Here is a 23,864-nt window from a genome sequence, read left to right as displayed (position 1 = left end):
GGAAGAGTTTTGATTACAGTGTGTTTAAAATGCTTTTTACACAGCTGTCAGAAAATTCCTTCTCTCATTTCCACTCTGCTGGAAATGTTGATGATGAGGTTGACTCTGAAGCACATGGACACTGTGTGGTGACAGGTACTGATCCTATTTCTAGATCTTGGTGTGAACTTGTGGTCTTCTTTAAAAAACAAGCTCACCTGGCATACAGAACTGTTTTTACCTTGGGTTTGTCTCCCTGGGGAGCTTTGGCCATTGTTTTTTTCAGAGAACTGTCAACTGAGCTTCAAGATTGGCTCTGGGTGATTTCTGTGGCACTGCTGTTGGCTTGAATGACCTGGTAGGTCATTTGTGTGCAGATCCATCTGTGGTGCAGGAGGATGGAGATGGGAACAGGGACAGTGTTCAGAGGTGCCTGTTGTGGCTTCAGGAGCATCCTTGGCCCGTGGTGTCACACTTGGAGGTGTCTGTACCTACCCCATGATGCCTCAAGAATTGCAGCTCCACTGTGCAGAGGCCACTCACACACATCAGGTGTGGCAGTGGCACTTGTGTGCCCCAGTCCCCTGTGAGTGCAGAGGTGGCTTGTGTGACATGTCCAGCTTCACAAGCCCTTTGTGTGACATGTCCACCTCACAAGCCCTTTGTGTGACATGTCCAGCCTCACAAGCCCTTTCCCCAGTGCTGTGCAGGTTTGTCTCTGCCCCTGTGGAGCTGCATGTGACCCTTCCCTGGGGGCAGGCTGGCAGGGGGTGGGGCTGTGCCACAGCAGCTGCTCAGAGGTTCTCCAGTGCTGGCAGTGCCTGCAGCTGTGCTGGGGCTTCAGGAGCAGCAGACAGGTGAGTCAGTGCTGTGGGCTCTTTCCCTGCCTGGGGGGAAGGTTGTTCTGGGATGAGGCTGTGTCAGGCTCATCCTTGTTGTTGTTGTTCCTTGTGTTGCCTGCCCTGGGCTCAGTGTGGATGTCCAGAGCTGTTCTGGGCTGGTTTGCAGGGTGAGGTGCCTGCCAGCTGGCTCCTTCTGTCACTCTGAAGCCTTGGAGGTCTCTGAATGAGCTTCAGCTCCTCCAGGTAGGTCCTGGGGGAATGGTGACTCAGCCTAAATCATAAAACAGGAGGGGAGTATTACCATGCTCCTTGGAGAACTTGGCTTTGGAGCCTGTTTGGGGTCACACCTCCACCATTTCCTTAGCAAAACAGCTCAACATTTGGAATGCAAATAGAGGATGGAGAGCCAGGTGACATCTTCACTCGAACTGCTGCGTGGTGGCACTTTCCCCTGTGTCACCCTGAGCCCTGCTGCTGGCAGCTGCCTGCAGGGCTGTGAGCCCCAGGGAGTTGTTGCCACACCAACAGCACACACAGAGCTCCCCGGGGCTCCTGATCCTGTCAGCAGCCGAAGGGGATTGGGGAGCGTCCCAGGAGGGGCTGAGCACTGCAGGGACAGCACAGAGCTCTCCTGGGGGGTCCCCCCTGCACTCAGGTGAGCTCTGACCCCTCTCCCCCTGCCAGGTCTGGGTGCAGCTGCTGGAGGATGAGGATGGCTGCACACCGATGGCTCGTGCCCCCCACTCGAGGTAAGGGGGCTGTGGTGAGCACAGGGAGCAGTGTCTGTCTGTCTGTCTGTCTGTCTGTCCCCCATCCTGGCTCCATCTCTGCTCCAGCTGTTGGGGGCTGTGCCAGAGGCCTCCCTGAGGTCACCTGGGGCTTTGGGGAGGTGGAGGAGCATCCCTGCTTATCTGCTGAAGGATGAGCTGCCTGTGCTGCTGGGTGGGTAAGGCAGACAGCAGGTGTGGTGCTCTCAGGCATTCCCACTCCATTCCAGGCCTCCTGCTCTGCATCTTGGCTCTGCAACTCTGTCTGCAGCACTCTCCTGCCACAGCAGGTGAGTTCTGTACCCAAAGGGAAATCTGGGGTGCTGCAGGGAGTGGGGCAAAGGCAGAGTGGTGCACCAGGGGCTTTGTGCCTGTCCTCTCCAGGCTGTGCTCTGTAGGGCAGAGCTGCAGGATGGGTGAGGAACCTTCCCTCGTGGTTTAGCCCCCATAAAACCTGTTCTTCCCAAGCAACATGGCTGGAAGTGGGAGGGAGAGGCTGTTGTGACATCCACACAGTGCTGCTGTGGTGGCTGCTGGCCCTGACCTGCTTCTTGGGCTGCCCACTTGGTGGCTGCAAGTGGACCCTGTTGGGGACATCCTGTGACTGATTGCCATTTCACCTCCCACAGGTCCCTCTGGACCATGCCATGGCTCAGGAAGGGACACAGGGCTTGCTGAGCACATTGTTCCTTCCTTGGTGTCTCCTTCACCAAGCAGGAGCTTTTTGTTTTTCAGGGCACAGCACAGGTGCCAACACCATGGTGATGGCCACCAAGGACACCTCAGCAGCCACCAAGAAGGCCTTGGTAGGAGCAGTGACCACCAAGAAGGCCTTGGTAGGAGCAGTGACCACCAAGAAGGCCTCGTTGGTGGCTGTGACCACCAAGAACGCCTCAGTGGCCACCCAGAATGCTGCAGTGGTGGCCGTCACCAAGAATGCCATGGTGGTGGCCACCACCAAGAATGCTGCAGTGGTGGCCACTGCCAACACCTCTGTGGCCACCAAGAATGCATTGGCAGCCACCAAGGACACCTCAGTGGTGACCATGGCCACCAAGGACACCTCAGCAGCCACCAGGAATGCCATGGTGGTGGTGACTACCAAGGAGGCCTTGACGGCCACCAAGAACAACTTGGTGGTAGTCAGGGCCACCAAGAATGCACTGGCAACCACCAAGAACAGCTCAGTGGTGGCCATGGCCACCAAGGGCACCTCAGCGGCCACCAAGGGCACTTCAGGCACTTCAGCAGCCACCAAGAATGCTGTGATGGTGGTGGCAACTACCAAGGAGGCCTCGGCAGCCACCAAGAACACCTCAGTGGTGACCACGGCCACCAAGAACACCTCAGTGATGACCACGGCCACCAAGAACACCTCAGTGGTGACCACGGCCACCAAGAACACCTCATCAGCCACCAGGAATGCCATGGTGGTGGTGGCAACTACCAAGGAGGCCTCGGCAGCCACCAGGAACAGCTCAGTGGTGGTGGTCACCAGCAATGCCACGGTGGTGGCCGCCACCACCACCAACGCCTCTCTGGTGGCCACCAACACCTCTATGAAGGGAGCAGAGGAGACAATGGTAAGGCCAGGAATGGAAAGAGGGGTATTGCTGGGCCATTTTAGTCCTATGGACAGTGTCACTTGCCCGGCTGGCTGGTCACAGGAGGGCCATGGGAGCATCTCCTGCGGTGGAAGGGAGCACAGAGCGTGGCCAGGTGGGGGTGGCCCCTGCATGCAGTGAGGCTGGGGCAGGGGACAGCCCTGCAGGGCTGTGTGAGGAGCCTTTGCTGCAGGGTCACACCCTGGTGTCTCTCCAGCAAACCTGCCAGAGCTTTGAGTGCTCAGGAGAGAGGTGTTACCAGGATGGAGCCCTTGCCAGCAGAACAGCCACCTGCCATAACGAGACTCACTGCCAGGTACGAGCTGCCAGGGGGCTGCACCAGGGAAACCCTCCCCTTTCTCCATCCCAGCAATCCACACTGCTCTGCTGAATCTGTCTCCATCTCCCTTTCCTCCCTGACAGCCTGTCAGTCATTTCTGGTTTTTTATGGCAGCCCCTCTCCACACTCACTTTGTCCTTTGGCTCTGCCCCTTCCTTGCAGCTCTATCGTTTCTCCAGCACGAACTACACGGCGGGCTGCAGCAGGGAGTGCAGTGCAGAGCCCTGCAGCACCACCAGCAGCAGGCAGCAGTGTGCCCTGGAGTGCTGTGCTGGCCCTCTCTGCCTGCAGCTCAACGCCACTGCCTATGGTATGGCCCAGCTTTGTTCTGCCTTCTTCTGGTGGGCACAATCCAGAGGGGCTGTGGCTGCATCTGCCTCTCTGCTGGGCTCACCCTGTCCTTGGGTGAGGGGCAGGGTGGCCCTGGCAGCTCTGAGCACGAGCAGTGCTGGTGAATCTGGCCCTGTGTGGGCTGTGTCCAGCCTCACAGGGCTCCTCGTGTGTCTGCAGGTGACCTGGCACCCACCACCACCACCTCTGTGCCACTGACAACCACCAGCACCAGCAGCACCCCTCGGGCTCCCCCCCAGAACGTAGGTACCCCAGCAGGAGAGGCTGCTGCACCCATGGCTCTGGGGCTGCTGGCATGGCTGAGCTCCCCCCTGGGCAGGGGACATGAAAAGGTCCCTCCTCCATTTGATTTACGGGGGAAATGCTGACTCTGGAAGGGCAACAAATCCTGAATGAGCACTGGAAGTAAGGAGCCCATAAGGACTTGTCCCTGTCCATCAGTCCTGTTCCCCAGAGCAGCACTCACAGCACCTCAGGCACTTTGATCTGACCACGGGATGGTGGCAGCTGCAGGAGGGTGAGAACCCACTGGGCTCTGCAGCCCTTTCCTGAGCCTAGAGCAGGGGAAGGTTCTTATCTTTGCAGAGCCCTCCTAAGAGGAAGGAAAAAGAGGCTTGAAACTTGCTTGCTCTGCTGGTCTTTCAGAAGTTTCTTGCAGTTTCAGAATACTCCTTTATCTCTGGATCTAAAATGCCTGATAGCAGAAAAACCAGCAGAACAGAGGGGGGTGGAGAGGAGCCCTGGCAGTGAAGGGCTGTCTTAAATGCAGTTTTTGTCCTGATGGACAGATGGCATCTCCCTGTCCTTTCTCTCACAGGGCAAAGTGTGTGCAGCATTTTCCTGTCGTGGGGACCAGTGTTTCAAAGGCAGGAAGACCACCACTAGATGCATTTTGGGACAGGACTTCTGTGAGGTATGGCCTGGGGCTGCAGAGCATTGTGTTCCTGTAATGCTAATACTAAAGGCATGACCCCCAGGATAATGTCTCTCTCCTTCCAGATGAAGAAGATGGGCTTGAATTACATGGCAGGATGTAGCAAAGCCTGCAAGGCTGCCAAACCAGCCTGTGCTGCTGGGATGAAGGCTGCCTGTTACCAGGAGTGCTGCCCAGCCACCCCAAAAGGCAGCTGTCTGAAACTGGATGGCAAAATTCACCTCAACGGCGCTGGGCAGGCAACACTGGCCCCACTCCTGAAGCTCATGGCATGTGGGGTGGTCCTTCTCCTGAATTACAGGGTCTCCACCTCCCTCTGGGGGTAGGCAGCAGCCAGGCAGCTCCACAGCCTCTCCTGTAGGATCAGTAGGATCCTGCTGCTCTCTGGCTTCAGCCAAGGTTGCTGGCAAACACCCTCTGTACTGTCCCTGTCCCATCAGCAAGGTGTCTGAGCCCTCTGCATCTGCTCATGGGCAGCTGCACACCCTTGGGGGGCACTTTGCTCACCCTGCATAGGACCCTGCTGTTGATCCTAAACCCCCCATTAGGCCCCTGAGGCCCATAGGACCCTGCTGTTGATCCTAAACCCCCCATTAGGCCCCTGAGGCCCATAGGACCCTGCTGTTGATCCTAAACCCCCCATTAGGCCTCTGAGGCCCATAGGACCCTGCTGTTGATCCTAAACCCCACATTGGGCCCCTGAGGCCCAAAGGACCCTGCTGTTGATCCTAAAGCCCACATTATGCCCCTGAGGCCCATAGGACCCTGCTGTTGATCCTAAACCCCACATTAGGCCCCTGAGGCCCATAGGACCCTGCTGTTGATCCTAAACCCCCCATTAGGCCCCTGAGGCCCATAGGACCCTGCTGTTGATCCTAAAGCCCACATTAGGCCCCTGAGGCCCATAGGACCCTGCTGTTGATCCTAAACCCCCCCTTAAGCTGCACTCTGCATCCTGCACCATCCCAGCATGGGTGAGTCCTGGCATTTCAGTAAAGTTTAAGTACTTGAAAACAAGATTTCCCCTTTTCCCAGAGGAAAAGCACTTAACCTGTGCCCTTAGAAAGCTACATCAAGGGATTCTACCCTACCCTGCCCAAATCCTGTAGGTCTGAGAGACCTGCAAGCTAATTGTGGATCCTGGGAGTGGTGCTGGAATGGGGGACCTCAGGAGCTGGAACAAAAGGGTTTTAGGCCTCCTTAAAACCCCAAAAATTCTGCACTGACTGAGGCACAGGGACTGCTCTAATCAATGACCTGCTTGTGGCACAGTCTGACAGCTCCAAAGTGCTCTGGCAATGAAATGGTTCTTGGCTGTGTATGTCAAATAGTAACTTTGTGTTTCATCTCCCAGCCTCAGGCAGGGAAGAGGGATTAATCTAAAAGCATCTCATGTTTTAGATGATTCTGCTTCACATCTGTGGTGCTCTGCTGCTGAAGGCAGAGCCCAGAGGTGAGCACACAGAGCACGGCCAGGCAGAATTGCCTGGTGCTGTTCCCTGCCATCACTGTCCTCTGCTGTTCCTTAGAGAAAAGATTGCAAAACATTAAAACCTCTTTGTGTCAGCCCCCTTTGGTGCTGGTGTGTGGAGTGTGGCTGAACGCAGTGTGACCTGTGGGAGGGTGGCAGAGCTGGGCTGGGTGGGTTTGAGCCCTTGGAGCCTCGTGTGCTTTCCCAGCAAGGAGGCTCGGTGGTGCTGGGCCTCATGGAGCAGTGCCAGCCCTAACGGGGTGGATGAAAAAAAAAAAACAAAAAACTCCACGTCATTCTACCACAGCCGGCCCTTCCCACGCTGCAGCGCCTGCTCTGGTGCAGAAAAACCGCAGCTCAGCCTTTGGGCTGTGTGTTTGTTTCAGGCCAGTGTCAGTGTGTTCACGTCAAGGGCTCTTCGGTCTCAAAAACACAGCCCAGCACCGCAATCCTTGAAAGGTTTGGTGCTTGGGGCAGCGTTTTCAGGCTGTTCTCTTGTACTTTGGTGAGCAGAGGAGTGGGACTCACCCACTGGGGGACTCACCCACTTCTGGCCTGGGGGGAAGTGGTGCAGAGCTGTCACTGACCGAGACCACTCGGGTTTTCCCTGTCTTTCGATCTACATCTCCTGCATCCGTGGAAGGAGCCACCTCTCCGTCTGGGCAGTGCAAAAAGCTCTGGTGATATTTTACAGCACTTACTCCCACACTCCGCATTAATTAATTTGAATAACGGCTTTGTGCTGGGTCGTCTTGATATCCAACAAAAAAAAAAACCAAAAAAACAACTAATTCAAGGGGCTACTAAAAATAAGAGCATCTCGCGATTTTCCGTGGAAATGATCCCTTCCCATGCCTGCCGACCCCAGAGTTCCCCCTCTCAGTCCCCCTTTCCTTCCGGGAGGGGCCGGCCGGAGGCGCGGGGCTCGGGCCGTGCCGTGCCGTGCCTCCCCCGTGCTGCGCACCCCTCCGCGCAGTATCCGCTCGGCCGCCGTCCCTGCCGAGCCAGAGCGCTCCCCCCGGTGCTTCCCGTTATTTCCGGCCGGTCCCGGGGCGATAACGGAGCGGCAGCGGGGGCGGCCCCGCTGGGGGGAGCCGCGCTCATCGCGTTGCGACAGCGCCGAGCGCGCAGCCGCCGGGAGAGGCTCCGGCTCCCGGGCCGGACATGGACCAGTCGGTGGCCATCCAGGAGAGCCTGGCGGCGGGGGCGACCTGCCGGATCGTATCCTTTGATCGGCGCCGGGGTGGCGGTGCCGCCGCGCTCCCAGCTCCGGGCTCTCCCCGTCCCCTCCCTCCCGTTTGCTGCCGCTGCTCTCTCCGGGCTGTCCACGTCGCTCCCTGCCGCCATCCCCGTCGTTCCCTCCGGTCCGTCCCCGTACTCTCCCTCCCACTGCTCCGTCCCCGCTCCCTCCGCTCCGTCCCCGCTCCCTCCGGTCCATCCCCGCTCCCTCCGCTCCATCCCCGCTCCCTCCGCTCCCTCCCCGCTCCCTCCGCTCCGTCCCCGCTCCCTCCGCACCATCCCCGCTCCGTCCCCGCTCCCTCCGGTGCATCCCCGCTCTCTCCGCACCCTCCCCGCTCCCTCCGGTCCATCCCCGCTCCCTCCGCTCCATCCCCGCTCCCTCCGCTCCCTCCCCGCTCCCTCCGCTCCGTCCCCGCTCCCTCCGCACCATCCCCGCTCCGTCCCCGCTCCCTCCGGTGCATCCCCGCTCTCTCCGCACCCTCCCCGCTCCCTCCGCTCTGTCCCCGCTCCCTCCGCTCCATCTCCGCTCCCTCCGGTCCATCCCCGCTCCCTCCGCTCCGTCCCCGCTCCCTCCGCACCATCCCCGCTCCGTCCCCGCTCCCTCCCGCCGGTTCCCGCACCGATCTTGGCTCTCCCCGCCGCGTCCCCGCTCCCGGCGCTGCCCCACGGTTCCTTGACCCGCGGCCGCAGGCGGTGCAGGCGCTCCTGGCCTCGGGGGACAGCGTGGAGAGCCGGCTGCTGGGGCTGGTGGAGTGCCGCGGGCACCACGCGTGGGTACCGCAGCGCGGGGCGGGCAGGGACACAGAGGGAGCTCTGCGGGTCCCTCGGGAGCCACCTGAGATCCCCCTCCCATCCCGAGGGCTCTCCCCAGGGTGCAGCGCTGTAGGGCGGCGCTTTGAAGGCACAGTGCCTTGATGTTATGGGTGCTCATAACACCCATGAGCTCACCCGTGATCTGCTCTGCTCTGCCGGTTGTGTGAACACATTATTTAATGATGGGCGAGCAGGTGGGTGGGCACTGGGTTGAGGAGTCGGTTTGGGATTTGCATGGGGCTGTGCTAGCCCGTGCTGCTGGGTGGGATGGGGTGTGGGTTTGTCTGTCTGCAGACATGCAGAGCTGAGCTTTGCCTCTGTGCTGCCCTGTGCTTGCAGGATCTACGTGTACACCCACCGGCGGATGGCCATCACAGCTGAGGACGTCTGGCTGGAGAGAGTGATCCCCATCACAGATGAGTTTGCAGTGGAAGAAGGTACTGACACACTGTGGTGGCTCAGTGCCAGTTCCAAAGACTGGGATGAAGGGGTTTGGTGTCTGTATTCTGCTGTCCTGCTTCCTGAAATTTGCAATTTATTCTGCTCTCCTGCTTCCTGAAATTTGCTATTTATTCTGCTGTCCTGCTTCCTGAAATTTGCAATCAATTCTGCCTTCACATTTTTCAAGTATGTTATCTTTGGTGAAACTTGTGCACCACATGGCATTTCTGGCAGGGCCCTGTGAGGAGCAGAGTGCCTCTGTCCCACCAGGCCCCAGCCACAGCCCCTGCCCAGCAGGTTTGTTCTGCCTGCCTCTGTTCCTGCAGGGAACATCTGGAGTTTGAAGAAGTATCAGCGTGGTCTGAAAATCTGTTGCTTTAGCTTTCAACTGAACTTTGTCTTACTTTTGCAGTTGTACTGGACAGTGACCTTCACGTCATTGGTGAGTGCTGTGGTTGCTTTGGTGCCTGCATTACAGGTGCTCTGGGGCCTGGGCCAGCTGCATGCAGTGGGGCAGGACTGGGGGGTTCTTGGCCCCAGAGGAGCTGGCTGGGGAGGGGTTGTGCCCTGCTGGGGTAGTTGCCATGCTGTTGGCCATTTTTACTTGGTGCTAGTGAGCATTGCCAGCCCCATTCAACCAGGGGAACTAATTTTCCATATGTTTTTAAACTGGTGCTGGAAGATTAATTATTATCCCTGAACAAGCAGAATAAAAACTTTTATAAATGATAATTTTTATATTTTAAGCGGCATTCTCATGTAAAACTTTGGAAAGGAACATGGTAAGAAGGCATGGGGGGATGTTGCCAAAGGCTGTGTGCATGTGCACGCTCACCATTGCAGAGCTCAGTTTGTGAAGGTTTGTCAGGAGATACTCTCAGTTTGTGAAGGTTTGTCAGGAGATGCTCAGTCTGTGAAGGTTTGTCAGGAGATACTCTGTGAAGGTTTGTCAGGAGACTCTCAGTTTGTGAAGGTTTGTCAGGAGACACTCTCAGTTTGTGAAGGTTTGTCAGGAGATGCTCAGTTTGTGAAGGTTTGTCGGGAGACACACTCAGTTTGTGAAGGTTTGTTGGGAGACACTCTCAGTTTGTGAAGGTTTGTTGGGAGACACTCTCAGTTTGTGAAGGTTTGTCAGGAGACACTCTCAGTTTGTGAAGGTTTGTCAGGAGACTCAGTTTGTGAAGGTTTGTCAGGAGACACTCTCAGTTTGTGAAGGTTTGTCAGGAGACACTCTCAGTTTGTGAAGGTTTGTTGGGAGACACTCTCAGTTTGTGAAGGTTTGTCAGGAGACACTCTCAGTTTGTGAAGGTTTGTCAGGAGACACTCTCAGTTTGTGAAGGTTTGTCGGGAGACGCTCTCAGTTTGTGAAGGTTTGTCAGGAGACACTCTCAGTTTGTGAAGGTTTGTTGGGAGACACTCTCAGTTTGTGAAGGTTTGTCAGGTGACACTCTCAGTTTGTGAAGGTTTGTCAGCACGACCCACCGGAGTTTTTTCTCCCGATGTCCGCAGGCTCGGACGTGACTGTGCAGATCGGCTCCGCAGAGGATCGGCTGACAGTGCAGCTGCCCTTCGGCTCCCACACGCGCACCTTCCTGCAGGAGGTCAGCAGGTGCAGCGCAGGTACGAGCTCCCTGCGGGTCGGGTCCCCTTCGGGTGCAGCTGCGGCGTCCGTCCGTCCGTCCGTCCGTCCGTCCGTCCCTCCCGCGGCGCCGGCCTCTCCCTCCTGAAACTCGTTCAGCGCTGCCGTGGCTCTCCATTCCCGGCCGTGAGCACCCGGCAGCGATGCTCGGTGTTCCGGGGACAGAGGCAGCGAGCGCGGCTGCCGGGGGCGGATCGGGGCGGGCTGGGGCGGGCGCTGGGGCCGGGCCGGGGCCGGGGCCGGGGCACCGAGCTGCGGCGATGTCCGCGGGCGGGCGGCCCCGCCGAGGTGAGCGCGGGGACCCGCCGGGGTGGGTGGGTCGGTCTGTCTGTCTGTCAGTCAGTCGGTCTGTCAGTTTGTCTGTCCGTCCGGGGAGGCGAGGCCGGGGCAGGGCTGAGCGCCCGCCCGGCGCTGCCGGAGCTCCGCGGCGCGGCCGGGGCCGGGAGGCGGCGGGGCAGCTCCGGGGCAGCTCCGGGGCAGCTCCGGGACCCCTCTGGGGCCGCTCCGGGACCGCTCCGGGACCGCTCTGGGGCCGCTCCGGGGTCGTTCCGCGGCAGCTCCGGGGTCGCTCCGCCGCGGGCAGCGGGTGCGGAGCTGCTGCCGGGCTCTGGCCGCCGGGGCTCCGCTGGTTTCGCCGCCCGGTGCCCGCCCCGTGCGCCCGGGTCGGCTCCGCCGGGCGGGCCGCGCTCTTCCGGCGCCTCCTCCGCTGGCCCCGCCGCTCCCGGGGCTCGGTGGTTTCCCGCTTTGCAGAGCGCACTGTGGGAAGATTCGGAGCTAAAGCAGTTCCTGGAAGTCAGTGTGGGGTTCAAAACACGAATGTTGGCGTTTTGCTGTGCCCTGCTGTGTTGAGGCTGGACTGCTCTGGTTGCATGAAGGCTAATTTAATTCTCCCCTTTGGATGCTAAGCATGAATCCTGTTTATCCAGGAGATATGATACGTTTTCCTGCTGTTCTGTAGTATCACTGCACTTTTTTAACATGAATGCCTTTATTACTGCTTGGATCTCATTTAACTGCAAGTCCTGTGCAATTGAGACCTCCTGTAATCTCTGCACGTTGCTCTGTATTTCTGTACTCAGTTCAATTATCAAACAAGGTCATTATTCCACTTCAGAGTGATACCATATAGATCCCTCTGGCTACAGAAATCTGTGGCTAGGTGTAAACATATCTAAGGAAACAGCCCTTTTCCAAAGCTAATCTCTTTCTTAGGACAATCCTAGCTAAAGCTGATTTCTGCCCATGAGGTTAGAATGCAAGGTGTGATGTGGATCAGGTAGGAGTTGTGACAGCAGCAGGCTCACACATCTTTCCATCCTGCAATAATGCCTTCTGCACACTGGTGGCTGGCATGGACCCATGGAGGTAACAAAGCCTGGGAATCTGCTCTTTTCTTGGCACAAAAGTGACCATTGTCCATTGAGGTGAAGGTTCAGGTTGGTTCCTGTCACTGGCTCTCAAGGGATGCTGCATGGTTGTTTAGTGGGAGAGCCTGCAGAGGTCCAAGGAGCAGTAACTGAGCTCTCTCACTTCTTCTCTTCCCACGGAGAAACTGCTGTGTCCCTGGGCCCACACTTCCCAGTGCATCTCTGTGTGCTCCTGCTCAATTCTGCTTGACTTGAGCTGTGTGATCTGCAGTGAGGTTTCAGTCATGTGCTCTTCTGCAGCCAGGCTCTGATAAATCCTCTTACACAGTCTATTCTCAGAAGGCTCTTGGGCAGAAGAGGTTATCCAGGCTGAGAATTTGGCCACTTCTTGTCATCTGGTTTGTATCCCGAGGGCCTGGGTGAAGTACTGCAAGTTCTATTTCTGTTTTGTGCTCATGTTCTGCAGAATGTTCTGTGACAGCAATAACATCTTATTTTTTCTGGGTTGTGTTCACTGGAGGAGAAGCTCAGCTGAATGCCTAGAACCCAACAGTCTTAGCAATTTCTACATCACCATTAGATTTGTATGCTAAGGAGCATGATTTTAAGATTGCTGGTTTTGCATCTTAAACACAGAGACCTCCCCCAGAATCCTCTTTTTTAACTGTTATTTTGCAACTTGTAGGAGCAGAATATTGTAACTGAAACAAAGTGCTGAAAGACTGGTCAAATTTTGCTAAGGTAGTGTGATGTGTTTAGTGTCACTCCTGTGGTTAGTTCAGTTTGTGTGGTAGCAGCCCTGTTACTGTTTTAGGAGTGTGCAGTTTGCTTTGGGGCAGATGTTTCTGCTGAGGTTCAGGGGCTCCCTGGTGTGACCCTTTATGGCCACAGAGGTGCCTTGACACCTGTGCCTTGCTGGCTATTTGCAGACAGGCAGAAAACCTTTTAAATGGAATTGTGGGTTTTGGGTTTTTTTCCCCTTTCCCCCCCCTTTCTTTGTACTTCCTCTCTTGCTTCAGAAAGGAAAAATCTGCTATTAACATAAATTTTTCAGATTCTTTGGGTAAAGCCCTGGATTTTGTGCTGCTAAGTCCTGCTTCAGCTTAGCTGTAGAGGAGAGGCAGCAGCAAGTGCTCCCACAGAGGACAGTGCTGCTCTCTGTGGCTCCTGTGGTTCCTTCCTCTGCAGGGGAAGCTGCATCATCACACAGCACTTGGGTCAGAGTAAGCTAAATCTGTCAGATAGCTGAAAGAGAGGCTGTGTGGTACTTTGTTTTTCCACACACAAATCTAAATTATTTTCTGCCCACAGATTTTTTGCCAGTGTTTACATAAGCATGTTGATAAATGGAAGAACACTTTGTGTTTAAAGTGAAACTTTTTGTTGGTTTGTTTTTTTTTTGCTTTTTTCTCCTCTAGAAGTGGTTGGCTCTGAAGGTGTCAAACAAAATGGGAAAAAAGCTGCAGTCAGTCAGAGCTGCAGCCACGACAGCACTGATAGAAGCTCTCCCAGGTCAGTGCACAGAGGTGGGGGGCTCTACAGCAGAAGCTGTCAACTTTTTAAGATGAGAATTTGCAGGTTCTAGTTAAGAGAGAAAAAAAAGTTCAGCATAATCATGCTGTCAAAACATTAGTGGAAATTTCATTCCACTCCCTCTCCCTACAATCCTCCCTGTTTGGGCATATTTAGGCTGTTTAGTGGGACAGGACCTGCTAGCATTGTTTATTTTGAATTCAGAGAGCTTTGGCTTAGAGCCACTGTGTCTCATAGATACACTCTTAAAATGTTACAGTTTGATTTTCCAGTTCCCAGGACTCTGTGGACCCTGATGCAAATCATTCAGAGTCTGTCCATGTGCTGTCCTTGGCACTGGTATGCTGGCCTTAAATTTATACCATCCCATTGCTGCTGGGAATTCCCAAGCTGTGGCATTATTCCTTTGCAAAAGGAGTTTGCAGAGCCAGGAGACACAAAATAAAACCACCTCCACCTCCACCCACTCTGGGCAGCGTTGGAATATTTCCAGCAGAAGGTTTTATAAACAAACAGAGTTCTTCATTCTCTGGCTGAGGTAGAGGGAGATGAGATTTGCCTCTCCTTGCTTTAGTGAGCAGGGAGGCCGTACAGGTTTTGTATCATTTTCCAGGTGTGAGTAAGGCCTGCTCTGTGTCAACAGGCTGCACCAGGATGGTGAAAACCATTTGTTATTTTAGTTACTTAAACTGGTTTTGTCTGGAGATCTCAACCTTGCTAAGAAATGCTCTTTTCAGTCTTCTTGGCTTATCCCAAATGTTATCCGTATTTAGTGGACAGACAGAAAAATGTGAATTAATGCCTCAGTGGCAGAAATATGCTAGTTAGGGTGTGGGGATAGCCTGGGCTTCACCTGTGGTTTTGCTTTTATTTGCAGGCAAAACAAAGTCAAGCCTGAAGTGAGAACTGAACAGGTTCGGGCCTCCCGTGTCATGGCTTCGAACAAGGCCTCAATCTTATCAGAGCCAAAGTTTGGGCTCAGAGATACTATTGTTAAATCTCAGCTTTTACAAATGCAGGACTCCTACACACACATCCAGAACTACAGGTATGATCATTCCTGAGAATAAATTACTTTTTTGGGCTGTAACTGAGCACAGACTGTTGGAATAACTCATCTGTTATTTCATCCTGTGTCCCCACAAACAGGAAATTCTGTAGAAAAGTATAATCCATACTTTCCAGAACAGTTTTCTTTCCACCTTTAGACAAGAGCAGAGCAGAATTTCATTCATGTCTCTTTCTTCATGGTTCTTGTGGAGGAAATGGCCTTTTTGAAATCACTTTTTTCCTGTGCTTATTTTAGGCAGTATCTGGAAATGCATCAGCTCTGTGCACTCCAGCCTTCTCCATTTCTGTCCACTGCTGATCCATGTAGTTGTTCAATAAGCTCATAAGAAAGAGCTTGAGTGAAATACATCACTAGGACCAAAACTTTACTGTGTTTGAAATAGTTTTATGTATCTCATTTTTTGAAATTATCATTTCAAGCTGCTACTGCACAGCTACAGCCTTATTTTTATTTTTTCTTTAACACTTTGTGTATAACAACATGTCCTTCTGTAAAAATGCATCTGTAAAGGTGCAGCTGTAGTTAAATAATTTCAGGGATTTAAACTTTGTCACCTTTCTTAATTTTCCCTGGCAACATGTTAGTTATATAGAACATTATTTATGGTTAATAGACATAATATGGTGAATAAACAAACTGGCTAATAGCAGTGCTGTTTGCTGGGCTCTGCAGGGAGTTTGCTCTCCCAGTTTGCAGCTCTGGGGTCCTGTCACTGTCTTTGCAGGGTTTTTGTGGGGACATACAACGTGAATGGGCAGTCTCCCACGGAGAGCCTCCAGCCCTGGCTGAGGTGTGATGCTGAGCCTCCAGACATTTACTGTGTGGGGTGAGTGTCTGTCCCTGGCCACCCTCACTGACCTGGGCTGTGCAGGAGGATCTGTCACCCAGAGGAGCTCAGCCAGGACACCACAGGAATGTTGGCACTGCTGCAGTGCATGCACAGCTCCAGGGTGGGTGTGTCACAGCCTGCAAGGGTTGTTGGTCTGGTAGGGTTTGGCCTCTCAGTGTTGCAAAATCCTTAATGCCATTTGATGTAATAATGACAGTAACTGGGCTTTGCATTTGACATACATCTGCAGTCAGCATAACTGAATTTGAGTTTTCAGTTATAAATTTAGTGAGTGTAATCTGATTTAGTTCCTTCCCAGAGAAGGGGTTGGAGAGCCATAAAAAAGTGCATGCATCCATGGGTTCCTTCCTCTAACACAGTTTCCAGGAGCTTGATCTGACTAAAGAAGCCTTCTTTTTCAATGACACACCGAAGGAAGAAGAATGGTTTAAAGCTGTAACTGATAGTCTTCACCCAGATGCCAAATATGCAAAGGTAAATGTGGCTTTTGGGGAGGTTTGAGTGTGGAATCATTTCCCACTTGGCTCTCTTTTCCCTTTGCTTTCTCTTGTTCTCAATGCTGTGTCTTCGGAGGCTGTGCAGGTTCTAGAGGTGGTGTTTCTGTGCAGGGTGCTGAGGTAGGGGCAGGATGGGAAACAGAGCCAGGCTTCCCCACTTAAAGGGAGCTCCTGCTGTCTTGGGGAAGGAGAATAGGAAGTTCTGTACCTTCTTCCATGCCTGAATACACTGTATGGTGGAATGAATTGTGAAGGTATTTTGGTAGGAATACTGCTTTTGGTTTAGCTCCTGCTCCATAGGTCTGCTTCATCTCTTGTCTCTGTTGTTGAAGGGAATCTCCTCCCATGAGCCTGTGTCTGTGCTGTAGCTCTTGCTTTGGGCAAGAACTTCCTTCACTGATGTTGCTCCCAGCTCCTTCCTGTTGCTCCCAGCTCCTTCCAAATGTGCTGTTGGGGGCCTGTGCACTGGATGATCCTGAAACTTCCTCTTTGGTGACCCATGTTGTGGATGGATGTGCCTTCTCTCAGCAAAGCTCTTCCACTGCAGCATGGGATGGACTGGGTCTGTTTTTCAGGTGAAGCTTGTGCGGCTGGTGGGGATCATGCTCCTGTTGTATGTGAAGGCAGAGCTCGCTCTGAACATCTCCGAGGTGGAAGTTGAGACTGTGGGGACTGGAATCATGGGGAGGATGGTAAGAATGGCAGATAAGAAGGGGTGAGATTTGGAAGAGCCCCTCTCCTTGGATGCAGTGGTTATTGCTCTAGCTAAGGGCTGATTCTAGAAGCAGAAAGTCCTATCCCCATGCCAGCTCAGGGCACTGCCAGCTGTGCACCAATGTTCAAAGCAGCAACCACTAATTAGCATTTTCAGCCTATTCCTTCCTCTGGAAATTAAACTCTCTGTCTCAAAGTCCTCTGTCTTGTCCACTGCTAGTAACTCATCTGCAGTGTAGAAGCTTCTGACTAATATCTTTGTCTTTCAGGGCAACAAAGGTGGTGTTGCCATCAGGTTTAAATTCCACAACACCAGCGTGTGCATTGTGAACTCTCACCTGGCAGCTCACACGGAGGAATACGAGCGCAGGAACCAGGACTTCAAGGACATCTGCTCCCGGATGCAGTTCTGCCAGTCTGATCCAAATCTGCCCCCTCTCACTATTGGCAAGCACGAGTATGCTTCCCCTCTGGCTGTGACAGTCATGGCATGTGCAAGGGAGCACTCTGAGAATGTGCTGGGGGGTGAGGAGGGGGCCCAGTGCCATAAATGTCAGCTGGAGGGGCCAGAAAAGCTTTACCTGGTTTGGACAGGTCACTTGTCACCTTATGCTCTCCCAAGCCGTGTTTTATTCTCAAGCCTGGAGTGGGATGGGGCAGGAATAAACACTGACTTCCCCAGCTGTGGGATTCAGTCACTGTGGGTTAATAACTACACCAGTTATGAAGGGATAGTGGCAAACATGCAGAACAGTGATTAATAATGGCAAAAGGTAGCTTCTATATAAAAGGTAGAAAAGGTATAGAAAAGGTATAGAAGGTATAAAAGGTATAGAAGCTTCTATATAAAAGGTATACCTTTCTATAGAAAAGGTAGCTTCTTTTTTAAATTTCCACTGTTGTTATTCCTGATGAGAGCAGCTCAGCAGAAGGGTGTCACTTGTCACCTTATGCTCTCCCAAGCCTTGTTTTATTCTCAAGCCTGGAGTGGGGATGGGGCAGGAATAAGCACTGACTTCCCCAGCTGTGGGATTCAGTCACTGTGGAATAATAACTACAAAAATAACAACACAAGTTATGAAGGGACAGTGGCAAACATGCAGAACAGTGATTAACAATGGCAAAAATAGAAAAGGTAGCTTCTCTGTTGAGTTTCCACTGTTGTGATTCCTGATGAGAGCAGCTCAGCAGAGGGGTTGTGATGGGGGGAGCTGCAGAGTGGAGCTGCTGTCCGTGGCTGGCTGAGCTCTGGGGCAGCCTCAGGCCTCTGCACATTGTGGTTTATGTTCTCTTCCAGTGTGATCCTATGGCTGGGAGACCTCAACTACCGTCTGGAAGAACTGGATGTGGCAAAAGTGAAGCAGCTTGTAGAGGAGAAAGCATTTCTAGAGCTTTGCCAGTATGACCAGGTACTGCTGTCTCACCACCATGGTGCTGAGGGGGCTCAGTACAAACCACACAACTCCTTGGCCTTTTCTGTGCTCAGTGTCTCCCTTTACTCCATATGGAAATGGAAATTGTGCTTGAGATCATCTAAAATTAAAGTTTTCATCTTTTCTTCTTTTGTAGCTGAAGAGGCAAATGAAGGCAAATGCAGCCTTTGAAGGCTTCACAGAAGGAGAGATCTCTTTCCAGCCAACATACAAGTATGATGCTGGCTGTGATGACTGGGACACAAGGTACAGTGATGGTCTCAGATGTGATGCTACAAGTGGCTGATGTTATCACCGAAGGAAGTAAAAACAAGGCTAAAAAATTTTGCAGGTCTAATGGCTGTAAATAGGAACAGTTGTGAGATTATTTCTGGTTCTCTTCCTTCACTCCAAAATTCATTTCCTGTTTACATCTATTTACCTTGTTTTTCTCCCACTGAAATTTGTCAGATATTCCTAATATTTTTTTCCCAGTAATAATCCTATTAGGTTTCCTCTTTGAGGTGATTAATTAACAAAGTTAATGAATCCTTTTAGCTAGTTTAATTATTTTTATCTAGTTTGTTGTTTTTTTGTTACCCAAGCAAAATATTTAGGATCTCATTTTTGCTGCTCTCATCTGTACCTGCTCAGGTGAGAGCCAGGGTTGATGTGGAGTCAGCTGTGCTGCTCTTCAAAAGCCTGTGAGAACCATCCTAATTGAAATGCTCTATACACAGAGCAGCTCCTCTAGTCTCAGCAAACCAGGAACTTCAGCTGCAAGTGCAGAAATTAAATCTGTGCAGCTGTCAGTGAAAACAATAAATGCAAACTTTAAACGTAGAGCCTGAGTTTTTTGTTTTTCATGGCTCTCATGGTCAAAAATACCTGAGTATTGTTTTGTATGTTAATTGTACCTTGCACCTTTGAAGAAGTAGGAAGTAAAGCATGAGCTGGAGATACCTTAGTAGACACTCAGAGGTAGAGTGTCTACTCTATAAGGTAGAGTGTCTACTTATACTATACACTCAAAACTTTTTCTGTCTATGTGAAGAAACTGTTAAAAATACCACTTTGATAGAGAAATGAGCTCCAGCCATGGGAGGAAAGCCTGATCTCTGGGTGAGCAGAGTTCTGCCCTGTGTTGTTGCTGCATCTGCACTGTGCCTGAAAAAGGTGATTTTTCCCCTCTGTTTCAGTGAGAAGTGCCGTGTTCCAGCCTGGTGTGATCGGATACTCTGGAAAGGGCAGAACATTGCCCAGCTGAGCTATCGCAGCCACATGGCTCTGAAGCTCAGTGACCACAAGCCAGTGAGCTCTGTGTTTGACATTGGGGTAAGCATGGCAGTGCTGGATGAAGTAACTCTGCTGGCCTCATTCCCTGGGTGCTGATTTCTCTCTCCTGCTTTTGTGGCATCCGCAGAGAACAGTGGCTTGAAAGGTGGGCTGGATCAGATATGGAGATGGGATTGTTGACCACACTGAGCAGGGGTTGTGTAAATGATACTGCAGTTAAGCCTGAATATTTGCCAGTGTTCTTTGGGAACACAGTAGTGTCTTGTCAAACTTCTTATTCTTTTTGAGAGAAAAAAAAAAAAGGTTGATCCAGTAGTGACTGAGTGACTCTTGTTAGTTATGGCAAGGTCCTTTACTGTTGGATCATGAGAAGATCTTGGAGATTGCTGCTCCTAACAGCTCTCCCTGTGTTGTACACTCTAGTGTGCTGCTAAAATCAAATGACTTCCCACGTTTGCAGCTGTGTTCCAGCTGTCCTGCAGAGGCACAGTCAGTGCTGGCTGGTGCAGTGTGTGTCCTTTTCAGGTGAAGGTTGTGAACGAAGAGCTGTACCGAAAAGCCTTTGAGGAAATCGTGCGCTCCCTGGATAAGCTGGAGAATGCCAACATTCCCTCGGTGACACTGTCCCGCAGAGAGGTAGGGCATGGTCCTGTGCCAGCACTCCCTGAGGGAACTGAGCAACCCCAGACCCTAGCAGATCCTAGACCCTTGGGTCTGGTTCCAAAAAGTAGAATATTTTGACTTCCAGCTTCTCTCTGTTTGCAAGCCCTAGGAATCTTTGCTCCTATTTAGATGCTGGTGAATTCCATTCACAGTCCAGGGCTGAAACACAAGGTGTGTCATTCCCTGAGGTGGGAAGAGAGAAAGTAAAAGGTGGTTTGTGACCCTTGCTCTGACTTGTGCTTTCAAACATGAAATGTAAAATTGTAAGGGTCTGGAGAAGGTCACAAACCAGCATTTGCTTTGTGTGTTGGGACTATAAAGATAAGCCCAGGAGACGTTTGAGGCCACAGCTATCTCATTCTCCATTTTATTGTAGTTATTTGAGGGCAGCATTTGTTTTAAAGGGTCCCCTGATGGAGAGGACTTTGGCATTCAGAGTATGCACGTGTGATCCTTTGCAGTCCTGGAGGAGATGGGGGTGGGAGCAAGGGGTTAATTTGCTTGTCTTGCTGCTTAATAATTAAACCACAGAACAGGAATTGCTGCTCCAGCAAGGTGGAATTGTCTGATGATGTTGACTGACGTTTGTTTCTAGATCCATTTTAAGGATGTTAAATACATGAAGCTGCAGGTAGAGAGGTTTACAATCCGCAATGGCCAAGTGCCCTGCCAGTTTGAATTTATCAGCAAACCAGATGAGAAGACCTACTGCAAGGAGTGGCTGATTGCTAATCCCTGCAAGGGCTTCTTGCTCTCAGGTGAGCTCCTCCTTCTGTCTGACGTTCATGAGCTGATGTTGTCCCCTTCTGGCTTAGTTCCCTCTACGCTTCTGAGAGTGCTGTGCCTCTTTGCAGGCTGTTGGTTTCGTACTGCTTGGAACTGAGTCTGGGTTTTTTATCATCTTCTGGCAGATGCTGAGATCACAGTTGAGCTGGAGGTGTTTGTTAATAAATCAACAGCTACTCGCTTAAACTCTGGAGAGGAAAAACTTGAAGATATCTTAGTCTTGCATCTTGTCAGAGGGAAGGATTATTTTCTATCCGTAACAGGCAACTATTTGCCAAGTTGCTTTGGGTCTCCCATCCATACACTGTGTTACATGAGGGAACCAATCCAGGACATGTCAGCAGAATCCATTCGGAGACTTGTGAGTTAAAGACAAGATTCCCTTCCAAACACACAAGAGCATTAAAACTAAATGCTAAGGCCTGTCTGTTTTTATTAAGAAGTCTCAATTCTCAGGTATAAGCTTTGTGAAGTATTTTTGCCGAGTTGAATAAGAGCTTGGCTAGCTACCTTTTGTTTGTCTCCCTCCTGCCCACACTGCCCTCCCTCAGACCCTGATGCCAGTAGACATGAGTGATGATCCTGCCCAGGATGAAAAGCCCATGGACATCCCAAAAGAGCTGTGGATGATGGTGGATCACTTGAATCGCAACGCTTCCCAGCAGGTTGGCACTGGAAACACAAAATGAGATGTTTGCATTGGGTTAAGTTTGAAGAAGATACTGGTCATAGCAGTCACCACGAGCTGGGTGTGTTTGGCCAAAGGCCATGGGAGATAAGGGGTCCTGATGCCCCAGGTTGTACTGTTTGGTGCTAGTGACCGTGTCTATGTGTCCAGGTATCAGCAAATTTGTGGTACCACCAATTTGGAGAGACTTTCCAGGCAGATTATAAGGACAATGCTGTATTTACCCACAATTCTTCTATGTTCCTTGGACTGATACAGGGTTTTCTTTGCAGGAGGACCTGTTTCAGCAGCCAGGCCTCAGATCTGAATTTGAGCAAATCCGAGACTGTTTGGACAAGGGAATGTACGATACTTTCTGTATCCTTTTAGACTGATGTCCAGGAAGGCTCACCATGCCAGAATGCCAAAACTGAGAGAGGTTTTTGAGCTGCTGTCTCCCCTCCTGGGGTCCCTGAGCTCTGCATTTCCTCGTGGCTCTGTGTCATCCTCTGCTGAGTGCTGGCAATGTCAATGAATGACACAAGTGCCCAACAGCTCGTATGGAGGCCAGGGGACCAACCCAAAGCTGTGGGCAGAGTTCTGGGACACCTAACCCAAAGTTCATTCGTGTTTCAGCAGAAATAGGACCAGCCTAGGTCGTGCTGTGCTCTTCCTTAACCACTGGAGCAGTGGGCAGCAACCACTCAGTGGCAGAGGCCCTGCTGCTGTTCCTGGAGAGCCTCCCTGAGCCTGTCATCTGCTGCAGGTTCTACAGCTCCTGCCTGGAGAGCGCCAGCAACTACAGCCTGAGCTGCCAGGTACTGCTGGCTGCCCCAGGGACCAGCTCCAGTCCAGGGGGAGGGCAGCAAAGTGGCTTCTGGTGACACCAGTTCCATGGGGAGGGCAGGCAAAGTGGCCTCTGCTGCACCAGTGACCTGGTTTTGCTCTCAGTAACTTAATCCTCTCTTTGTAGAAATGATCTGTAACTGGTGATTTTAGGTTATAAAGAGCTGTTGGCACCTGCAGCCAGGGAGGTTTTGGGGGCAGGTGTAGCTGGAAGGCACTGCTGTGTCTGCAATATAAATGTTGGTGTTTTTCCCTCCTCAGATTATCGCTGACCTACCAGTGTTCCACAGAAATGTGTTTGAGTATCTGATGGCATTTCTACGAGAGCTACTGAAGAACTCAGGGAAAAACCATTTGGATGTGAATATTCTTGGTAAGGCCTCCAAAATAACTCTCTCCTCAGAGGGGCTGCACAAAACACTTCATACCCGAGTGAGGTGGTGGCTTGTAGTGCTTTTATTATTAGCAAATAGTCCACAGAAAACTAGGAATCTGGGAAAGCAACCCAGAGATGTGGAGTGTGAAAAATGCCAATCACTTGTTTTTAAAATTTTAAAATTTTAATAGTAATAAAATAGTAATACAATTAGAGTAATAATAATTTGGACAATTTGAATTAGGACAGTATGAGACAATAGAAACAAAGAGTTACAGACAATCCGGGTACCTTTTTCTGGGCAGCACGAGCCTGAAATAGGACCCACGTTAACAGAGGATTAACCCTTAAAAGCAACAGCCTGTTGCATATTCATACACCTCACGCATGATGCATAAATTCCATTCAAACACAGGATTCTGTCTGGGCAGTGTCAGCTTCTTCCTCATAATCCTGATGGCATCCTACCTGACCGAGTGAGGCAGAAAGAATTTAGTTTCTTCTGATAAGAGGGCAATAAATTCTCTTTCTCTGAAAGATTTAGGTGTCCTGTGGCTGCTACCTTGCTGCCAGTCATTTCTTTAGAAAAAAAAAAGTATCTTAAATAGCATAGTTTCTATTTTAACATTTTGTTATAACCTAAAACTATATTTAACACACTACTTAAGAGAATTAATACAGAATTAATACAGCAATAATTTCTAACACAACACATATAAATATTAATTTGGATATTTGCCAAAAGCCAATGATAAAATACGAATTTTTCACATCTAAAACTATATTTAACACACTACTTAAGAGAATAAATACAGCATAACTTTCTAACACAACACATGTAATATTCATTTGAATATTTGCCAAAAGCCAATGATAAAATAGGCATTTTTTCACGTTTATGTGCTTTCCCCACAGCCAGCGTGTTCGGTGGGTTGTTACTGCGGCCTCCTCCCGGCCACCCCACGCCCGACATCGCAGAGAAGAGGAAAGCACAGCAATTTATCCACCAGTTCCTCGTCAGGGAAGAGGATTTGCCATGACACAGTTATATCTGACTTGTAGACACTGAATTACTGTAAAAAATTTTTTTTTTTTGTACATTATACTGGCACTTTTTTTTTTTTGATATCAGGGTGTTTTATACAATCTGTTGCTTTCGAAGATCAGGCAGTTTGACACCTGATCACGCTGTAAAGTACATAAAGTTTCCCAATAAGCTGTATGTAGACGAGATAAAAAAAATACGAGACCGATATTTACACTGTATTTTATTTAACTTGTTAAAACGACGAGACTTTTTAAATCCTTGCTATTTAAATAAAAAGATCTTTGCGCGGTGCCCGGTGTCGCTGAGGGCCGTCAGGG

At 51.3% G+C, this 23,864-nt stretch overlaps 3 protein-coding genes across 5 annotated transcripts; all 3 read left to right on the top strand.

Annotated features, from left to right (window-relative positions):
* The first annotated feature begins 1,376 nt into the window (after positions 1 to 1,376).
* Positions 1,377 to 2,857, top strand: LOC143695615 (uncharacterized). The gene is made up of 4 exons (XM_077189801.1): positions 1,377 to 1,570; positions 1,819 to 1,878; positions 2,324 to 2,787; positions 2,837 to 2,857. The coding sequence occupies exons 1-4, from the start codon at positions 1,528 to 1,530 to the stop codon at positions 2,855 to 2,857; spliced, it is 588 nt and encodes a 195-aa protein (XP_077045916.1). The 5' UTR covers positions 1,377 to 1,527.
* On the top strand, positions 2,851 to 5,501 carry LOC143695601 (uncharacterized). Its single transcript, XM_077189577.1, has 6 exons — positions 2,851 to 3,171; positions 3,410 to 3,508; positions 3,695 to 3,842; positions 4,043 to 4,125; positions 4,701 to 4,796; positions 4,883 to 5,501. Exons 1-6 carry the CDS (start codon positions 2,857 to 2,859, stop codon positions 5,141 to 5,143), a joined length of 1,002 nt encoding a protein of 333 aa, XP_077045692.1. The 5' UTR covers positions 2,851 to 2,856; the 3' UTR covers positions 5,144 to 5,501.
* A 1,753-nt stretch (positions 5,502 to 7,254) lies between these two features.
* Positions 7,255 to 23,752, top strand: INPP5B (inositol polyphosphate-5-phosphatase B). 3 transcript variants are annotated; one of them, XM_077189432.1, is made up of 22 exons: positions 7,255 to 7,509; positions 8,218 to 8,297; positions 8,680 to 8,777; positions 9,194 to 9,223; positions 10,291 to 10,401; positions 13,209 to 13,299; positions 14,198 to 14,368; positions 15,117 to 15,218; positions 15,602 to 15,716; positions 16,315 to 16,431; positions 16,723 to 16,910; positions 17,751 to 17,862; positions 18,023 to 18,132; positions 19,065 to 19,200; positions 19,687 to 19,797; positions 20,420 to 20,582; positions 20,736 to 20,971; positions 21,162 to 21,275; positions 21,571 to 21,655; positions 21,968 to 22,095; positions 22,385 to 22,496; positions 23,415 to 23,752. In XM_077189432.1, the coding sequence occupies exons 1-22, from the start codon at positions 7,453 to 7,455 to the stop codon at positions 23,537 to 23,539; spliced, it is 2,592 nt and encodes an 863-aa protein (XP_077045547.1). In that variant the 5' UTR covers positions 7,255 to 7,452; the 3' UTR covers positions 23,540 to 23,752. The 3 variants fall into 3 exon arrangements, with proteins under 3 accessions (XP_077045547.1, XP_054504170.1, XP_077045548.1); XM_054648195.2 differs by having other exon boundaries at positions 7,256 to 7,509; positions 13,206 to 13,299; XM_077189433.1 differs by lacking the exons at positions 7,255 to 7,509; positions 8,218 to 8,297; positions 8,680 to 8,777; positions 9,194 to 9,223; positions 10,291 to 10,401 and adding an exon at positions 10,666 to 10,708 and having other exon boundaries at positions 13,206 to 13,299.
* The last annotated feature ends 112 nt before the right edge of the window (positions 23,753 to 23,864 follow it).

This window comes from Agelaius phoeniceus, chromosome 22, assembly GCF_051311805.1.
Source record: "Agelaius phoeniceus isolate bAgePho1 chromosome 22, bAgePho1.hap1, whole genome shotgun sequence".
Classification (NCBI taxonomy): domain Eukaryota; kingdom Metazoa; phylum Chordata; class Aves; order Passeriformes; family Icteridae; genus Agelaius; species Agelaius phoeniceus.
This window is presented reverse-complemented; position numbering and strand designations above follow the sequence as displayed.

Coding starts and splice junctions, on each gene's coding strand:
- LOC143695615 (XM_077189801.1), top strand. CDS start 1,528: ATGAGGATGGCTGCACACCGATGGCTCGTGCCCCCCACTCGAG. Junction 1,571..1,818: donor GCTCGTGCCCCCCACTCGAG/GTAAGGGGGCTG, acceptor ACTCCATTCCAG/GCCTCCTGCTCTGCATCTTG. Junction 2,788..2,836: donor ACAGCTCAGTGGTGGCCATG/GCCACCAAGGGC, acceptor CAGGCACTTCAG/CAGCCACCAAGAATGCTGTG.
- LOC143695601 (XM_077189577.1), top strand. CDS start 2,857: ATGGTGGTGGCAACTACCAAGGAGGCCTCGGCAGCCACCAAGAACACC. Junction 3,172..3,409: donor AGGGAGCAGAGGAGACAATG/GTAAGGCCAGGA, acceptor GTGTCTCTCCAG/CAAACCTGCCAGAGCTTTGA. Junction 4,126..4,700: donor CTCGGGCTCCCCCCCAGAAC/GTAGGTACCCCA, acceptor TTTCTCTCACAG/GGCAAAGTGTGTGCAGCATT.
- INPP5B (XM_054648195.2), top strand. CDS start 7,453: ATGGACCAGTCGGTGGCCATCCAGGAGAGCCTGGCGGCGGGGGCGACC. Junction 7,510..8,217: donor CGGGGGCGACCTGCCGGATC/GTATCCTTTGAT, acceptor CCGCGGCCGCAG/GCGGTGCAGGCGCTCCTGGC. Junction 21,656..21,967: donor GGGAATGTACGATACTTTCT/GTATCCTTTTAG, acceptor CCACTGGAGCAG/TGGGCAGCAACCACTCAGTG.